At 49.4% G+C, this 19766-nt stretch overlaps 1 protein-coding gene across 1 annotated transcript; it reads right to left on the bottom strand.

Annotated features, from left to right (window-relative positions):
• Positions 1 to 5266: 5266 nt before the first annotated feature.
• LOC135894611 (aquaporin-5-like) lies at positions 5267 to 19254 on the bottom strand. The gene is made up of 4 exons (XM_065422748.1): positions 18733 to 19254; positions 8633 to 8794; positions 8138 to 8218; positions 5267 to 5455 (listed from the first exon to the last, which is right to left on the bottom strand). The coding sequence occupies exons 1-4, from the start codon at positions 19252 to 19254 to the stop codon at positions 5267 to 5269; spliced, it is 954 nt and encodes a 317-aa protein (XP_065278820.1).
• Between the last annotated feature and the right edge of the window lie 512 nt (positions 19255 to 19766).

Below are 19766 nucleotides of genomic sequence, written 5' to 3'. Positions count from 1 at the left end.
TCAGCTGTGTAATGGGTTGAACAGCACTGCCTCACAGGGTGCTAGAGGGTTAAACACACTAAACGGCCTGACATGTTCTGACACTATATAGCAGTGGGGGCCAGATAAGCCCCAGTGCTAGCTCTCAGTGGCCATGTATTTATTACACCACCTTCCCATGATGCAACGTTTGTGCATGGGAGGGGACAGGAGGACAGTAAAGTCCAAAGGCCAGCTCACTCAGCCATTTGCCCCGCATGTGAGCTTAGCTGGGCAGGTCCCTTGCATTCCTTGAGCCTCACTCAACTCTTCTCAATAAACTGGGGAGACCAGTAGACGTGTCGGTAGGTGCCTTGTCTAGGCAGCTCTCTCTCTAGTCCTATGGGGAAACAGAGAACAGAGAAGAAGCGTGCCTCGGAAAGTCTTGTCTTCCTCCCACGCAAAGGAGAGGCTGGGGAGCAACAGGGCAGGGAGCTGATCAAGGGAATATTAAAGAACAGATTTGTAGGAAGAAGAAGTGGGTTGTAGCCCACGAAAGCTTATGCTCTAATAAATTTGTTAGTCTCTAAGGTGCCACAAGTACTCCTGTTATTTTTGTTTCCCCTCTGGTATTTCTGCATTGAAAAGACCTCTCCTGCCCTCTAGTGTCTCAAACCCACCCCTGCTGTTCTTGGAAGGAAAGTGTTTATAAAAGCAGGAAGAAAAACATCTCAATGGTTTGATTATTTTTCCGGACTTTCTCTGTGCTCCTTTGCTTCCAAATAACTGGGAAAGTTCTGAGCCATTAGTGTGGGCCAGTCACTTTGAAACACGTTGAGAGTGAATGACTCAAATCTGGCTGGGAACAGGATCATCTCCTGCAAACCCAGGCCAGAGAACCTCACCTAGAGATTCCTGCATCAACTCCATAACTTGGGCTTGAACCAAAGCAGGTCATTTAGAAAGACAGCCATACTGGATGTAAAGACTCCAAGTGTGGAGAACCTACTACATGCTTTGGTAAATTATTTCAGTGGTTAATTACCCTCACTGCTAAAAATGTACACTTTATTTCCTGGTTGTGTTTGTCAAGCTTCAGGTTCCGGCCATAGACCTTGTTCTCTGCCAGATTGAAGACCCCCCCCCCCCCCCCGCCACTAATTTCAGATGTCTTCACCCCACGTAGGTGCTTGCGGACTGTAATGAAGTCACTACTGAACCATCTTTTCGATAGGGTCTATTGACTATGCTTCTTGAGTCTCTCACTGGACGGCAGGTTTTCAAGATCATGCTCTTCTCTGAAACCTCTCTAATTTTAGAACATCCTTTTCAAAGTGAGGAGAGCAGAACTGGACACTAATCCAATATTGGTCTCACCGGTGCTGTATTCAGAGATCATATCACCTCCCTCTCCTCCTCGGTATTCCTTCACTGTAAGCCCTTTTTGCCACACATGCTCAAGTCCAGGTGGTTATCTACAATGACCCCTGTTGGAAGACACAGTCCCCGCTCCTGTAAATGTGACCTGCACCCACTGTTCCTAGACGCATGACCTTGCAGTTGGCTGCATTCTTTAGTGGTACCCAATTTACCAATCGATCCAGACCCTCTGGATCAGAGACCTGCCCTCAGCATTATTTACCATCCCATCCATTTGTATTTAGCCCGTAAGCTCTTCCGGGCAGGGGCTGTCTGTCACTATGTGTCTGTACAGCCCCTGACACAACAGGGCCCTGATCTTAGTTGTGGGCCCTACGTGTTACTAGTAATACAGACAATAAATCATAGATTGTTATAAGGACATCACAGGGAGTGGCTCATGGCAAGGATCCCTCCTATTCCTAGCATAGGTGTCCCCCCGCCAAGAGCAAAGTTAATAAATATGGTGAACCCCAGATGAATAACGGGACTCCAGAGCACCAAGGGAATACTGCTGCTGTCGTCCAGAAGTGAGTCCCCTAATGGCTTAGTGCAGGGGTCGGCAACCTTTCAGAAGTGGTGTGCCGAGTCTTCATTTATTCATTCAGATTTAAGGTTTCGCGTGCTAGTAATACATGTTAACGTTTTTAGAAGGTCTCTTTCTCTAAGTCTATAATATATAACTAAACTATTGTTGTATGTAAAGTAAATAAGGGTTTTAAAATGTTTAAGAAGCTTCATTTAGGATGATTTAGTTGGGAATTGGTCCTGCTTTGTGCAGGGGGTTGGACTAGATGACCTCCTGAGGTCCCTTCCAACCCTGATATTCTAGGATTCTATGATGCTATGATTTAAAATTAAATTAAAATGCAGAGCCCCCCAGACCGGTGGCCAGGACCTGGGCAGTGTGAGTGCCACTGAAAATCAGCTCGCGTGCCACCTTTGGCCCGCGTGCCATAGGTTGCCTACCCCTGGCTTAGTGTAATATGCCAGGAAGAACCAACTCCAGAAGGGGTTACCTCAATTATTTGCTCAGGTCTAATTTAGGCTCCTAACTCCCACTGAAGTCAAAGGGAGTTAGGTATCTAAACACGTTTGGAGATCTGGGGGTCAGTCTCTCTACTACCAGTTAGCACCAGCTGTGGGGCCCGTTCTGATGTCGTTCACCCTTGTCCACTCAGAGCTGGACTGAGGGTCCCCCAAACTCATGTCACCTACGGACACCCAACAGCCTTCAGGCAGCATCGCCACTCAACCCGGTGCCCTAGAAGTGACAGAATCTTTAGAACTCAGTGTCATTCCCGTCCTTGCATTTTAAGAGCCTATGTATGTGTGGGGAAAAGATTTAACCAATTCAAACGCCAGTAGATCTACAAGGCCGTTTCATTCCAGCCAAACGTAGCGAGCGGCACTAGGGTGGACGATTCCATTTCTCACGTTACGCTGTATTGATTAGCTTGTTGCAGCTGCACTTGGCTACCGTCGTTTATTTCAACGTCCATCCATCAGCGGGGAGTCATTTCAATGCACTTCTGGGAAAGGCGGCTAATGAGACAGGGCTTTCTTTAAAGCAGCCCTGCAATCCCCAGCCCCTGAGCCGTTCAGGGCTGTATTTTATGGGGACAGTTTTATGAGAAGACGCCATCATGTGACAGGATTAGATCTGCCATCGTGCAACCAGGGTGGGGAAAAACAACAGGCGGAGCCCATTGCAGGCTTGCCGAGTTTAGTGTCTAGTGATTAGACCAGAGGTCTGGACATAAGAAGTCCTGGGATCTGCTTGCTACTCTATCTCTGAATATTGGGGGGGGGGGATTCATTTAGGCCCAGCTCCTCAAAGACATGTAGGTGCTTAGCTCCCATTGATTTCAATCGGAATTAGACCCTTCAGTCCTTTGGAGGATCTGTGCCTTGAACACTCTGCACTGCGGTTTCCCTAGTCTATCAAAAGGGGCTAATAGCCCCTTCTGTAAAGGGGGACTGCAAGGGTTAATTAATGCTGGTTGAAGGGGTGTAAAGAGCTGCCCCTGAAGCTGCTAGGCCACATTACAGCATTGACTCTGGAGCAGAGAGGCACTGCCTAGGCTGACGGAACCGAGCATCTCGCTAATTCCTTTCTCCATAGGATTTTCGCTTTGCGTTTTTAGCATATTCAGTGCTGCTGGAAAGTGCCAGGTTCACAGGCCGGGAGAAGGAAATTCTGTCTTCTCAGAAGCAGTCCAGCACAGGTGTACCCCAATACTCCTATTGTGCAGTCATTCCCTCTGGTGCAAAGCAGGTGTCAAACGCTGCTGTTCCGATTGGGTAGCACGTCACACCCCAGCAGCCCAGAATGGGTTGAAGGATCCCTGCCCGTCCCATGGCTGGGAGAGGTGGATGAGGAAGGGGACGCTGGCTCCAGAGGACAAGGCAGTGTCCTCTTCCCCCAGCTGGTGGAGGCAGGGAAAAGCTTCCGGGGACTGTCACCCCTTGGCCAGGCTCGTCGGCTCCCCTTCCTTGGCTGGGGGAGACAGAGCGAAGATTGCATCCTTGCTTCATGCAGGAGTGAAGGAGTCACCGCACAAGGGGCCAGGTGGGGAAAGATCGGGGTCTAGGGGGGTAATTTCTAGGCCACTGCAGGCTCCGAGTAGAGGGTTGGAGCATTGTTTCAAAGATTCTTTTCCTGAATTAAACTTTAAAATCGACCCCTCCAAAGCCCTGCACTTACTGCAGAGTGTGTGTAAAAAGCATCCAGGGACATGCCAGAGCCCATCATTGTAGTGTCAGATCTCCCGGACAACAAGAGCCATCTCGCACTCGCTGCTTCCCTGCCTGGAGGAGAGATTGCTTGGTTAGCTTATGGTGGGAGGGGGAGAGGGTTGTTTGTTTTTGTTTGTTGAGCGTGTGGGTGAGTGTTGTGCATAGGTGTGAGCAGGCGGGTGTGCTTTGTGCAGGTGTGCAAAGCCAACGGCAGCTGGCACTCTCCCATTCTTTACATTCCAGCAATGGACGGGTTAACACAGGTGCTTCCAGCTACCCTGACAGTGCCCTTTGAATAGCAGCACTTCCATTCATTGACATTAATTCCCAGTGGAGGTTTCTCTTTCTATTCTGGAGACAAGGCAGGGGAGGGGCTATCTTTGATTGGACCGACTTCTGTTGGTGGACGGGACAAGCTTTCGAGTGTCACGGAGCTCTTATTCGGGTCTGGGGAACGTGACGAGGGTGGAACACATAGGGAGTTAACACGTGGTGCAAGAGACCAGAGTTAACACCTACACAGTCATAGGCCAAAGGAGGGATAGTGGGTTACAGATGGTTGCAAAGAGCCATCAATCCAGTGTCTTGATGAAGTCTGAGCGGGCAGGGGGCATATGGCTGATGTCCCACACGCAGTGGCACTGCCGGGGAGGGCTAAAAGACCTTCACACAGACAGGCACATGAAAGCTGGGCCATTTCACCTCCATCCTTTCCCACTAAAAACCCAAATTGATTATTCAGTATGAAAAATGTCCTGGGTATTTCAGCATGACTATGGCAATGGACACAATGCAAGTCGGGATTCCCAGGAGGAGCAATATCAGCATGTTCACTGTCAAAGCAAACTAACGCACACACCCCCCAGTTCAGAAAGAGCAAGGACATCGCTGGGAAAATTTGTTGGGTTTGGGGGGAAATCTGGGAGGCAAACTGGGAAGGGCACAAAAAAAATCAAACCATTTCCACCCTGGGTTTCAAAGGACAACAAAATAAATATGTCCTCAACGATCTAAACCTAGTAAATATCCCAGCTCTAAGCACAGGGACAGCGACAGATAGCATCCTGGACGCTTCCCATGGTCCATCAGTCCCCAGACACGAGACTGCATTGTTCGACAGCTGTTCTTGGTACATCCCTGTCCTTGCTCCTCAGGGCGTCTCGCTCAATCCCATCTCTTGGGTGGTGCTCTCAGCCTTGGATTGCAGGTTGTGCTCAGCCTTTGGTCCCTCCTGCAGCATGGTCAGCCACTGGCGGAAACCGCTGCCTGTCGGGGCCAGTACCAGCTCATTGAGAATGGCTGCGGCCAGACCCCCGCCAAGTGGGCCCAACCAGAAGACCTGAACAGAGAACAGGAGCAGAGATGTTAATGAGAGTGGGCAACTCTGGGCCTGCCTCGCTTGCAGGGGAACCGGAACAGGGGGGATAGGGCTATGCCCTCCCACTTTTTACTAGCCATAAGGGCAAGCAATGGGAGAGGAGAGGAGTGAGCAGGAGGCGGGATCTTGGGGGGGGGGGAAGAGGCAGTGTGGAGGCGGGGCCTTAGAGAGAAGGGGCGGTACGGAGGCATGGCCTCAGGGAGAAGGGGCAATGTGGCACAAGGAGGCAGGATCACAGTTTCGGCACCTGTGGCCCCCCCAACTTTTCAGGCACTTACGCTGCTCCTGGTTACTTGCCTGGAGCAAACTGTCCAGGTTGCTAAAGCAATCTCTTTCTCTGGGAGCAAACTGATGTAGGATATTCTCAAATGCATTGATAGTTCAAACTCATTCACAATATAATCTTAGTGGGTAACTCATGGTCTGAAGCAGAGCTGGGTGAATAACAGACTTGTTGATTTGCTGGCAATTCTGAAAAATTGGGGGGGAAAACAACCCGATCCCTTGTTTCAGGTTGAACAGAAAACAAATCTTTTTCAGAATTTTTGTCAAATCAAAAAGTGTAAAAAAATTTCATTTTGGATCAAAGTGAAATGTTCTGTTTGACCCAGAGTCTAACATTTCGGTCTGATTGCAAGCATTTTTAAATGTTGTTGAGTATTTCATGTAAATAAAATGAAATGAAATTTTGAAAGAAAAATCTTTTCGAACTGAAAAATTGAAATGTTTCATTTCAAAAATGTCAAAATGAAATATTTCAGTTTTTCAGAATTTTCTTTTTTGTTGTTGTTTCAATTAAAACAATTCCGTGAAACCAACACAAATTTGCTAACAGTTTCAGTGTCACTGAATCTGTCTTCTCACCAAACAAATGTTTGGTATGAAAAATGTCACCCCTCTCTCAAAGGTGCTGGAATTAGGGGAGCTGGGGGCTGCTACACCCCCTGGCTTGAAGCAGTTTCCATCGTATGCAGAATTTAGAGTTTGGTTCAATGACTCTCAGCACCTTCACTATAAAAAATTGTTCTAGCCTCTCTGCCCTCTCTAGAGCACAGCCAGGCACTGTGAAGATTGGGACTCGGAAATCCGAGCAGTGTTGTCTCGTTTGGATTGACCCTACCCATCTATATTAGAGGCAGAGATGCTAGCAGTGCCTATAGTTAAGGTTGCCTGACACTTTCCATTATAAGACCCTTTAGTGGTTACAGTTGCTTATATCTTTGCCAAACATTAATTGTTCATGCTGACTTTCCCTATGTAGTATGGCTGAATTTTGGGGGGGGAAGTTTCAGCAAAAATGGTTCAGCCCTTTCTAAGAACGAAATTAGGGGGAAATACATTGCTTGGCCCATGTTAAAACAATTCCCAGCGCCGTCTCATTGAGAAGCTCCAGCGCCTCCATGCTTTGGAGCAGGGGCTTGAAATGGGCACCGTTTAATGTCCTTTTAACATAGGTTTGTGTGTGTAATTGTGGCCACAGCCGCCACAAAGGCCACAGTCGCCATTGAGGGAGAACCCAGGATCATCAGCACTGAAAATACGAGGCAAGATCCCCAGCTCGTGTAGATCAGCCCAGCTCCGTTAAAACAAATGCAGAGGTGCCTATTTGCACCGGCTGAGGGTGCAGCCCACAGGCATCTAGGAATGAGGGAATTGGGGAGGGAATTGAGGGAATTGCTCTGTTTCTCTCATTAAGTTAAATTGCTCTGTTTCTCTTGTTGTAGTTGCTTGGGCCAACTCCTAGTGGGAAGTATAATCACACCCACAGGTCACTTTGTGAGGGGTTCCCCAGCTTTGGAAGTTCCTTCACCTGCCCCTGACTCAAACATAGAACATATCAGGGCCTTGAAGTCAATAACAAAACTCTCCTTGAGTCCAGCGGGGTCAGGGTCTGAGATTCTCTGAGAAAAGGCAATGAGATTCGCAACAATTGGGTGTTTTGCCTTTTTTCTTAAAAAAAAAAATCCCTCCAATTCCATTACAAGTTGAATCTTTTTATGGAGACATGAATAACCGGGGAAGCCTGCACAAGATTGCACTCTGCACGTATCCTGATTAAGAGCTTTAATAACCCACCGTGCGGGAAGCACATTCCGTCGCCCTCATAAAGCAAAGAAGGAAATTGGCGTCATCAGTCTCAAATAGAGGAAGAAAAGGCAGAATTGTCAGCAATGGTACGAAAAACGCCACGCTTTGCCCAAAGCAAACACAATCCTCGCTGAAACCGTCCGGCATTTCATCTCCCAGGGAGCTGGGGCCTGATTAGGCGCTCCCCTATACCATTGTAAATCAGACACGACCCATTGGACTAAGTGGAGTGACACCGGTATGGAACCGGCGTGAGATCGGAATCAGGCTCTGTTCTGAAGGCCAGCTGTGGTTATTCTCTCCAATGGACCTGATTCTGCCTTTATTACGGGGGATAATGCATGAAAAGGAGAGGACTCAGCTTGACCCTCAGATCCCAGGAGGCTCTTACCATTCTGGTAGCTAGAAATTACCGATCGTTTTACTTGGAACCTGGGCACATTTGATCTGAGTAATCGATAACCCCAGAGACCCCTTTGTACAGTCGCTTGCTGGAAAAGAACCGGACTTGAAGCACTGCACAGTCTAAACCAGGCGTGGAAATTGCTCACTTACCCAGTGATTAGCAAATTCAAAAGTAATCAAAGCGGGGCCCAGTGACCGGGCGGGATTCATGCTGCATCCGGTGTAACTGATCTGGAGAGAAAGAGTGACAGAGACACGAGATAAACACGGAGGCTGCAGAAGTTGTCAAAGGGGAGGGAAGCGCCAGGATCCCAAGTAGCAGGATAATTTCTACAGATGCATCAGCCCGACGCCGTAGGGTGCAATAAAACCCCTGCAGCAGGCCTGCGTCTGCTGACTCGGGCATGGACTGCAGGGCTGTAAATTGCAGTCTAGACCTTCGGGTTCAAGCTGGAGCCCAAGCTCTGGGCCCCATATGAGAGGGGAGGATCACAGAGCCTGGGCCCCAACATCTACATGGCAGATTTACAGTCCTGCAGCATGAGCTCCGTGAGTCCAAATCCAAAGACTCCCAAATGTGGCCTGCAGGACCAGGCTTCCTGAAAAGGACGAGCTGCTGCCAGCTTGAGGTGACCAAGTACTCACGGCAACCAGGTGCCCCAGCATGACTGAGAGCCCGATGACCAGGTGCCCGCCCTTGGAAGGGTCTCTCTTGCTCCCAGACGTGGCGAGGATGCAGAGGACCAGCTGGAAGGAGACGATCACCTCTATGCTGAGGGCTTGCAGGAGCGTGACCCCCGGAGCCAGCTGTGCTTTCAGAACCAGAGACAACAACAGCGTTACAAGGTGGAGAGGTTCAGCTGGGCCAGGCCCTGGCTTCTGCTTGGCTATGGGGAATGGCAGGCACCAGTGCAGATAATGACTCGGGAGGGTTCCCAGCCCAGCTCAGGGGTGTTCACAGCATAGGAGGACAGGGCAGGCTACCACAGAACAGGCAGCTGCTGGCCAGAGGAATTTCACTGGTGGTTCTATTAAGGCCAAAGCCCTTCATGCCCTGGCAGCAATGGTGGGATGTGCCTTACTGTCCCTCTTTTCTTCCACCATCATTTACAAACAGGGGCGAGGGCACTGGACTGGCACGCAGAGTTCAGTTCCCTGCATGGCCACTGCCTGCTGGGCTGCCCTTCAGCAAGTCACTTCCCTGCTCTGTGCCTCAGTTTCCGCATCTGTACAATGGGGATAATGATACAGACCTCCTTGTAAAGGGCTTTAAGCTATACTGATGGAAAGCCCTAGGTATTAGTATTATTATTATCACCAGAGACGTCAGGCAACCTGCACCTACAACCATAAACCAGCGTACAAGTGTGCGATCCCATCGATGCAACAACACCACCCCTCCATATAGTGCAGTTCCACACTCACTGGCCCCATGCTCTGAGAGACAGGCACACACACACCCTTAACCATGCACACACCACCACCCCCAAATTCACACCCACACACCAGCCCTTTGCCCACAGCTGTATGGGCACACCCGGCCAGCACATTCCCTTGCACCTGTACAGATGATCACAAACACACCGCATCCTCTATCTCTTCCCTTTTTTAAATTCTTACTCATGTTTATCACATCAGTGCCTAAGGACATGAGAACGGCCATACTGGGTCAGACCAAAGGTCCATCTAGCCCAGTATCCTGTCTTCTGACAGCGGCCAATGCCCGATGCCCCAGAGGGAATGAACAGAAGTGATCCATTCCCTGTCGCTCATTCCCAGCTTCTGGCAAACAGAGGTTAAGGACACCATCCCTGCCCATCCTGGCTAATAGCCATTGATGGACCTATCCTCCATGAATTTTTCTAGGTTTTTTTTTTTAAACCTGTTATAGTCTTGGCCTTCACAACATCCTCTGGCAAAGAGTTCCACAGGTTGACTGTGTGTTGTGTGAAGAAATACTTCCTTTTGTTTTAAACCTAATGCCTATTAATTTAATTTGGTGACTCCTAGTTCTTGTATGAGAAGGAATAAATAAAACTCCCTTATTTACTTTCTCCACACCAGTCATGATTGTATAGACCGCTATCATATCCCCCCACCCCGTCATCTTTTGTCCAAGCTGAAAACTCCCAGTCTTATTAATCTCTCCTCATATGGAAGCTGTTCCATACCCCTACTCATATTTGTTGCCCTTTTCTGAACCTTTTCCAATTCCAACATATCTTTTTTGAGATGGGGCGACCACATCTGCACGCAGTATTCAAGATGTGGGCATACAATGGATTCATATAAAGGCAACATGATATTTTCTGTCTTATTATCTATCCATTTCTTAATGATTCCCAACATTCTGTTCGCTTTTTTGACTGCCGCTGCACATTGACTCTTTCCTGAGTGGTAACAGCTAATTTAGACCCCATCATTTTATATGTACAGTTGGGATGATGTTTTCCAATGTGCATTACTTTGCATTTATCAACACTGAATTTCATCTGCCATTTTGTTGCTCAGTCACCCAGTTTTGTGAGGTCCCTTTGTAACTCTTCTCATCTGCTGTGGACTTAACTATCTTGAGCAGTCTTGTACCATCTGCAAATTTTGCCACCTTACTGTTTACCCCTTTTTCCAGATCATTTATTAATATGTTGAATAGGACTAGGCCCAGTACACACCCCTGGGGGACACCACTTTTTACCTCTCTTCATTCTGAAAACTGACCATTTATTCCTACACTTTGTTTCCTATCTTTTAACCAGTTACCAATTCATGAGAGAACCTTCCCTCTTATCCCATGACAGCTTACTTTGCTTAAGAGCCTTTGGTGAGGGAACTTGTCAAAGGCTTTCTGAAAATCTAAGTACACTTTATTCACTGGATCCCCTTTGTCCACATGCTTGTTGACCCCCTCAAAGAATTCTAGTAGATTGGTGAGGCATGATTTCCCTTTACAAAAACCACATTCACGCTTCCCCAACAAATTATGTTCATTTATGTCTCTGATCATTCTGTTCTTTACTATAGTTTCAACCAATTTGTCCAGTACTGAAGTCGGGTTTACCGGCCTGTAATTGCCAAGATCACCTCTGGAGCCATTTTTAAAAATTGGCATCACATTAGCTATGCTCCAGTTATTTGGTACAGAAGCGGATTCAAATGATAGGTTACAAACCTATCATTTAGTAGTTCTGCAATTTCACGTTTTAGTTCCTTCAGAACTCTTGGGTGAATTCCATCTGGTGTTGGTGATTTATTACTGTTTAGTTTATCAATTTGTTCCAAAATCCCCTCAATCTGGGACAGTTCCTCAGATTTGTCACCTAAAAAGAATGGCTCAAATTGGGGAATCTCCCTCACATCCCCAGCCATGAAGACAGATGCAAAGAATTCATTTAGTTTCTCCGCAATGAGCTTATCGTCCTTGAGTGCTCCTTTAGCATCTCGATTGCCCGGTGGTCCGAGTGGTTGTTTAGCAGGCTTCCTGCTTCTGATGTACTTAAAGAAAATTTTGCTGTTGCTTTGAGTCTTTGCTTCAAATTCATTTTTGGCCTTCCTAATTATATTTTTTACACTTCACTTGCCAGAGTTTATGCTCCTTTCTATTTTCCTCAATAGGATTTAACTTCCACTTTTTAAAGGATGCCTGTTTGCCTCTAACTGCTTCTTTTACTTTTTTGGTTTAGCTATGGTGGCTTTTTTTGGTCCTTTTAAAGTTGCAGTGTACATTTAATCTGAGTCACTATTATGGTGTATTTAAACGTTCCATGCAGCTTGCAGGGATTTCACTTTTAGCGCTGTCCCTTTTAACTTCTGTTTAACCAACTGCCTCATTTGTGTGTCATTCCCCTCTCTGAAATTAAATGCTACCATAGGGGGCTGCTGTGGTGTCCCCCCCACCCCTGGGATGTTAAATTTTAATTATGTTATGGTCACTATTACCAAGCCATCCAGCTATATTCACCTCTTGGACCAGATCCTGTACTGCACTTAGGACTAAATCAAGAATTGTGGATTTTAGGACTAGCTACTCCAAGCATCAGTTATTTAAAGTGTCAAGAAACTTTGTCTCTATATCCCATACCGAGATGATATGTACCCGGTCAGTAGGGGGGTAGTTGAAATCCCCCATTATTACTGAGTTGATTTCTGTAGTCTCTCTCTCCCTGAGCATTTCACAGTCACTATCACCATCCTGGTCACTATCACAGGGTCCACTCACTGCAAATGGCACCACCTGCTGGCTGCCCTGGGGGATTAGCTCTGCCAGCTTGCGCTCTCCCATCAGTGATGTCTTCCCCTGACCTCTCTTGCTCGGCTGTCCAGCTCACTCCCAGGCCCTGCAGCAAAGTCACTAAATTCCTCCCTTTCCAAGGAAAGGACAGTCTTTCCAGACCTGCTGTCTGGCTGATGCCTGCAATGCCCTGGCCCCTGACCACTCCCCAGTGGCTGGTAGGGGAATCCAGGCCTGCCCTCTACACTGGGGTCCAGCCCGGAGACCCTATAACAAGCAGCCAAAGTCTTAGCTCTTACTGCTGTTTCCCTGGGCTTCTTCCTACATCTCCAGCTTCCCCCTGTCCCCAGGTTTGCCAACTTACAACTCCCTCCACTCTGGGCATGACTGCAGCCTGTTTCCCTTCAGCCTTTCCAGCAGCAGACCCCTAAACACGCCTCCCTCATCCCAGAAAGGGGCTGTCCTAGTTCAGCAGCAGAAGCCCCTATTTGCAGCTAACTACCTGGCTTTATACAAGCCCTGCCTCTTCGTGCACAGGTGAGTCTGTTCCTAATCAGCTGCCTCCCGCCTAAAGCTCCCCCTGTTTGCAGTCTTGTTAGCTGATTGGATCCCAGTTGGCCTAATTCAGCTCTTGCTGGGCTAGTGTGAGGAGCTCACCCCATCACACACTGAGGGAGGGGGTGGGGGGTGAGAGTTATTTACAAGGTGAAAGCAGGTAAACATACACACCAATGAGTTACAGGCTTAGGTTCCAAAAGATAATAGTATCTGCTGTATATGCAATGAAAATGATTGGGGGGGTTGGGGCACATGACTCTTGAGGAGAGGCTGAGGGAACTGGGCTTATTTAGTCTGTAGAAGAGAAGAGTGAGGGGGGATTTGATAGCAGCCTTCAACTACTTGAAGGGGGGTTCCAAAGAGGATGGAGCTCAGCTGTTCTCAGTGGTGGCAGATGACAGAACAAGGAGCAATGGTCTCAAGTTACAGTGGGGGAGGTCTAGGTTGGATATTAGGAAACACTATTTCACTAGGAGGGTGGTGAAGCACTGGAATGGGTTACCTAGGGAGGTTTTTAAGGTCAGGCTTGACAAAGCCCTGGCTGGGATGATTTAGTTGGGGTTGGTCCTACTTTAAGCAGGGGGTTGGATTAGATGACCTCCTGAGGTCTCTTCCAACCCTGATATTCTATGATTCTATATGCAAGCTCTATATGTGCTTTAAGGCTAACCCAAACTAACCAGCTTAGCGATCCCTCACTTATGCTTACAAATATTGCCCTCTCCAAATCCCAAGCATCATAGTGATGATAATTTCTCTTTAACAGGGACTTTTATTCCCTTCCCCCAGCTTTCAAGCTGTGATGGGACGAGGTCTTGTGCACGTCCCCTCTTCATGGGTGTGGAGGGGAAAATCAACAAAGTCTTTTGTCCCCTGATGTTCCACAATGGTTTGTCTGGTGTCTTTAGGCCTTCTTTTGGTGGGGAGGAAATGACACCTCTGGTGGTGAACTAGTATTTCACACTCGCTGATGCGTCTCTCCTGACTGTGGGGTTTTACAGTTATAGCAAACACTTTCCTAGTTGCAGAGCAAACACTTAAATATTGCCTTACAACATGGGATACAGCTCGATTAATACATGCTGCATCCGCCAAGCATTTCATAAAGTCTAAACACTAAACATATTCTTATAGCTCTAATGTCAATTTTAACAACACTAACACACAGGCGAGCCAGATTGGTTTCCAGCTATGTTCAGCGAGGCCCAGGGACCTTGGCATGAGCTGGCACCTGCTCTGCCAGCGTCACAATGTCTACACTACAAATGCTACAGTGGCACATGCCACCTCTAGGGATTTTACTTCCTTTACTCTTAACTTTAGGGCCTTTTTGACGAAGCTTCTCATTGTATTGCAATCTTCCTTCCGTACGGATCAGAGCTCAGTTGCTGACGTGTGTTAGCAACTAGTCCTCTGATCGCATGGTGGATTCCTCACTTAGTAAGACACGTGTTGTGACAGCCCCTCGCTCCCACTGTAGTGATGTAGGCAGGAATTCTGCATTTTAAACACCGGGCCAACCTGGCAGAAGTAGGCCAGCCAGGAAGGACCAACCACGCTTGAGGCCCCACTGTGCTAGGCGCTGTACAGAGTAGTAGATGGGCCCTGCCCTGAACAGCTTAGAATCTAAATAGCCATGACAGGATCAGGGTGAGGGAAAGGGGCAGACCACTGGTTTCACCCGTCTCCCACTCTCATTCACCCCGATGCGCTGGGTGCTTTGCGGCTGGTCATTGTCACTAGTAGCTAATGCCACCGTCACTGAGAGCTCAGTGCCAAGTGGGAGCAGAATCAGGGTGCTGTCCCGGAGCAGCAAACTCGTGCAGTGTATGTCAGTCAGCACCATGGGCTCCCCCGTTCAAATCCTTGCCTAACCCTCATTCACTTCACTGGGAGTTTGACCTGAGTCAGGACTTCAGATCTGGGCCCTTGAGCTGGAAAAGTTCAGCGGGGTCAACAAGTCCATCCTGCCCAGTCCCCCAAAGGCGTCAGCTCAGGATTAAAACTGGATGACATTTTTTGGACAAACCCTTTTTTTGCCCCCCCAAAAAATAAAATGCAGATTCAGATCGACCGAAACATTTAGTGAACTCATGTCAATTTCACAGAATTGGAAAAAAAAGCTGAAACAATCAAACCGCTTCGGTTTTTCGATGCAAAGCAACTTTTGGTTTTGAATTTTCTTTTAAGTTTATATTTTAAAAGGTTAAAAAAAAAAAAACTCACGTGAAACAAAACATTTTTTTTCCTGACTTTTTTGGTGCACCAAAAAAGAGAAAAAAAAACAAAAATTTATTTCCCAGGTTGATTTTTTTTTTCAGATTTGTTGGTTTATCCAATGAACCAAAAGAAATGTTTATTCACACGGCTCTGTTCAGGCTTGTCCCCTACAGTGCATTTAGTTTCAAGGGCAGACAAGACTAGGCTGATTTAGTTGGGGATTGGTCCTGCTTTGAGCAGGGGGTTGGACTAGATGACCTCCTGAGGTCCCTTCCAACCCTGAGATTCTCTGATTCTATGACTACCAGATTGAGATGGTGGGGAAGTCCTGCCCCATTGAAGTCACAGGGAAAAAACTCCCGTTGACTTCAGTAAGGCCAGGGTTTCACTGGGTGTATTCCCTGGCAGGATCAATGCTCTGGTAGCTATTCCAGTTAGTCCCTTTCCCATGTCCTAGCCTGGAGAGGGGTATTAATCCCTAGATCTGCAAAGAGTCTCGTATCAATCCCTTGTTATGTGGCAATTAACGTAAAGGTCACTACAGCTTTATAGAAATGCTAAGAACAAGCGGATTACATCAGTGGCATTTAGTCTCATGGGGCTGTTGAGAGCCAGCAGCAGACTTCATGCACGTCCCGACTTTCTTTCCAAAGTGTTTGGTCCCAATTTTGGAGATTTTCGTGAGAGGGGTTTGCTGCACTGGTGAGAACCAGGCACCGTGCAGATAAACCTTGCTCCTCCCCATGTGGTCCTACACCACTCTGTGATGAGCTTCCTATCGCTAGGGTGACCAGAGGTCCCGTTTTGGCTGGGACCCTCCCTTTTTTTAAGCCCTGTCCCGGATTTTTTGGCCAAGGTGGGCATTTGTCCCATTGGCTCTCGCCAACGCGATCAACAATGTTTTTTTGTCAAAAAGTGGGATGCAGCGGAACATGCTGGGCCGGGGCGGTGGCGAGCGGAGATCCCAGTCCCGCACAGTGGGGAAGGCAGGGCTAGGGTGGGTGGCAGGCAGGACTCAAGCGACGCCAGCCCCAACCTTATGGGGGAGGCCAGGTAGGGCTTGGGAAAGCAGCAATGCCAGCCCCCTTGGAGGGGGGCTCAGGTGAGTGGCTGGGGCCAGCCCCATTGTGGGGGGGGAGCCTTGGGCTAGCCCCGTGTGGTGTCCTGTTTTCCCTTTGGGAATGGTCACCCTACTTATTGCAATCCTGAGACCTCGCACATTTCTGCTAACATGCCTCTCTCCTGGCCTGCGAAACCCCCTGCAATTCAGGTGAGAACCCACCTCTGCCAATGCTCTGAATCCTGATCTGCAGCTCCCCCTGCCCGTGCCAGTCTTGAGGCCGCCCCCGCGACCACCACCACCCCTGTGCTCTTCTCTGCCAAACACCTCAGCTCTGGCCTGTCCCTGAGGATGCGGGCTGGTGGGGGTAGCAAATTGTGACTGGGGCAGCAAAAAACAGTACCTGGGTGTCGGTAACAGCTGCTGGTAGGGGATTGGGACAAGGGAGGGCTCTGGATCTCTGCGCTGGCAGGCTGCTGTATTGCCAATCCGCTTGGCTGGGGGAGCAGGAGTGGGCTCTGTACTCAGGCAGGTAGCTCGGCAGGGCAGGCAATGGGGGAACGGGAGCTGTTTTCACAGCCCTGGGACCTGCCCTGGCATCAGGAGTCATGTGGAGGGGAAAGGTAGGGGGCGGGGCTGGGGCTGAGGGAGGGGATTCCGGGGCACCTTGCCACGCGGCGCGTGGGCCAGGAAGAGGTGGACCGTGCGGTGGGGGTTGGTGAGGGAGGGCACTGTGCCCCGGGAGGGGATTCCGGTGGGTTGGAGGAGGGGGCATTTAGTAACAAGACATGAAGAGCTACCCAGCCCCTCAGCTTGCAACCCCGTCTGCCGTCACTCTCATGTTAGGAGACTAGGGCAGGGACTGTGTCTTCCCATGGACGCCCCCAGCAATAAGAGGTTCCCCCTTGCAAACCCAGAGCCTTCTAGCAAATGGGGGCCAGAATCTGCCTGCAAACCTAGAGGCAACGCCAATGACTGCTGACGTATCTGCTCCAGGAATTATTCTCTGGCCTGTGTTGTGCGGGGATCAGACTGGATGATCGCAGTGGTCCCGTCTCACCTTGGAATCTACGAATAGCCCCCTCTGCCTGTCTAGTTCTCAGACTTTGCCCTGTGTGGTGCCTAGTCTGTCTCTCTGGCAGTGTGCTTCCCTCAGCGCTATCCCAAGCTCCACGCTGAGCTGCGACTGGTGGATGGACTGACGCAGCCTGCCAACACTCAGGCCAGGTCTACGCTACACACGTACATCGGTAGAACTATGTCGCTCGGGGGTGTGAAAAATCCACCCCCCTGAGGAATGCAGTGATACCGACCTAGTCCCTGGTGTAGACAGCGCTGCGCTGGTGGGAGAGCTTTCTAGCACATTCCACCATCCTTTTCCACACACCGCTGCACGGAAGGGCTCCGAACCAGGGGGACAAAAACGCATCCGATTAGAGTGACAGGCCGTATCGCAAGAGTTGTTACTGGAACTGGTTCTAACACCCCCAGAACACAGGCAATACCATGGCAGGAGGACACCCCCCCCCCCTCTGGCTCCCCAGCCCAGTTTCCTGTCCCATCCAGGAACAGATGAATCTTCAGAGGAAGGCGCACACACTTTATTTTTTACCGAAACAATTTGGTGAAATTGGCATGAATTTGCAAAATGTTTTGGTGTTGTGCTGACTCTGCCTTTTTCACTGAAAAAAGGTTTTGGCCAGCCGAAAAATTTTGCCCAGCTCTATCTTAGCTCTGGTCTACACTACAAAATTACTTCAATATAACTACCTCGCTCAGGGATGCGAATCCACATGGCTATATGAACCTAAGCACCAGTGTAGACAGCGGGTGGATTAACTAAGCTAACAGAAGTTCTCTCCTGTCGGCTTACAGCATCTTCCTTAAAAGCGCTACGGCAGCGCAGCTGCATGCCAATGCAGCGTTTTAAGTGCAGACCTGTCCCTAACCCCAGTTTTTGTTCTGCCCTCTTTGGGGCTTTCCTGTCTGCAGTGACAGGCATCCTTTGTGTGCTGAATTCAGTGCAGATTCTCACCCCAGACACACACACCGCGCTCTCTCCCCCGGAGATGTTAATTTCCGATTGGTTTCCTTAATCTAAAATTCTTTTCATCTGGAACTGAAAGTAACTGGCTCCTTCTTTGTGTCTGGAAACAAACAACACACTAGAACTGAGCAAAGGATTGTTTTTTTCGGTTTGGTCACCAAGGCAAAAAATCCGGGGGGGAAATTATTCGTTTTGAACCGAAACTGGATTTTTTTTCAGTTGCTCTGACTGAAACAACAAATAAACAAACAAACAAAAACTTCTTTTCAGACTGAAAAACACCTGAAACAAGATGGGGGGGAAAAAAGGAAACCAAACTATTTTTTTCAGCTTTTGCATTACACTTTGGGTGTTTTTCAGCCTCTGGTTTTTGATTTGGTCGGTTGGTTTGTAAATCGAATCCAATTTCAAAATGAAACATTGTTTTGAAATGAAAAGCCAAACCGTGTCATTTCGAAAGGGTCAGAACAAACTGGTTCCGACACAAAGTTCAGAGCCCCCCTCCCACCCAGTCTAGGGCCGCACAGAGTTGGGTTTGATTCAGGCCCATCTCTGATGCACATGGCCCACCTCCTGCTTGGGACCTCTCCTAGAAGAACCAACTCCCCAGGGCCCTGGGACTCGTTACTCACCTTGTTGACACCCATCTCCCCCCGGGCGTGTTCTGGAGTCAGCCCGTAGAGGAGAGCCGAGGCGGTGATGCCCCCGAGCAGCTGTGCCAGGATGTAGCACATGGCCCAGGCTGGCCTCACTTTCACAGCCACCAGCATGGAGACGGTCACCGCCGGGTTCAGATGACCGCCGCTCAGGGGCAAGGCACAGTAGGACATGAGAGCCACCGAGCTCCCGAAGGCCAGCGACACGTGGAGCGGGTTTGGGGAGGCCAAGCTGCAAGGAGCCTGCGTCCCCACGTCCCCCAGGCTGGGGGTGGCAGCAACGGCTGAGTACATGGTACCGCTCGGCTCAGAACCAGCCCCGGAGGACTGGCTCTGGGCAGTGATGCCCGGATTCCCTGGGTCAACTGCAGGCTGAGTCCAAGGAGTGATGGAGGCCAACCCGGTGAAGAGAAAGATCCCGGTGCCCATAAACTCAGCCAGCAAAGCTTTGAGGAAACAAACGTCCCAAGCTCTGCAGGGCACCCGGGGCAGCTCCATCCTAAAACACGGCGAAGGATCCCAGGGCACGAGTGACTTTCTAGGGCTCAGTTCTGTCCCCTTCGCATTTATAGCATCGCCCCCTCCCTCTCCCCTTCTGCAGCAGGTGCTGCGCGGACGTCAGCGGGAGGCGGGGACTGGCTTGACTCCGGCAGGCTTTCCAGGAACAGGATCCAAAGTGGTGCAGTGTCAAGACCAACCACTAGGGGCCTTGGCCAGAGCATGGCTGAGGCCGATTTGACCTGGCTTGGGCAGGAGGGCAGAGGTTGGGGGGAAATGGGGGAGCATGGCCCAGGCATGTACCCCTCCTGCAGACTGCAGCCTCCTGCTGACCAACCAGGAGGGATGCAGGATTCCCTTCGGCCGGCTCCCCTTATGGATAGGGGATGATCCGGCCTCCAGCTCTTGCGTGGGGAAAGAAGCTCCTTCCATCTTCCCTCTCCGACGCTGCACAGGGCAGCACCCATCCCAGGGCAATGGAAATATTTACCTGCCTAGTGTCCAGAGCTGTC

The sequence above is a fragment of the Emys orbicularis genome, chromosome 25 (assembly GCF_028017835.1).
Source record: "Emys orbicularis isolate rEmyOrb1 chromosome 25, rEmyOrb1.hap1, whole genome shotgun sequence".
NCBI classification, from domain to species: Eukaryota; Metazoa; Chordata; order Testudines; family Emydidae; genus Emys; species Emys orbicularis.
Note: the sequence above shows the minus strand (reverse complement) of the source record. Positions and strands in the feature narration are given on the sequence as shown.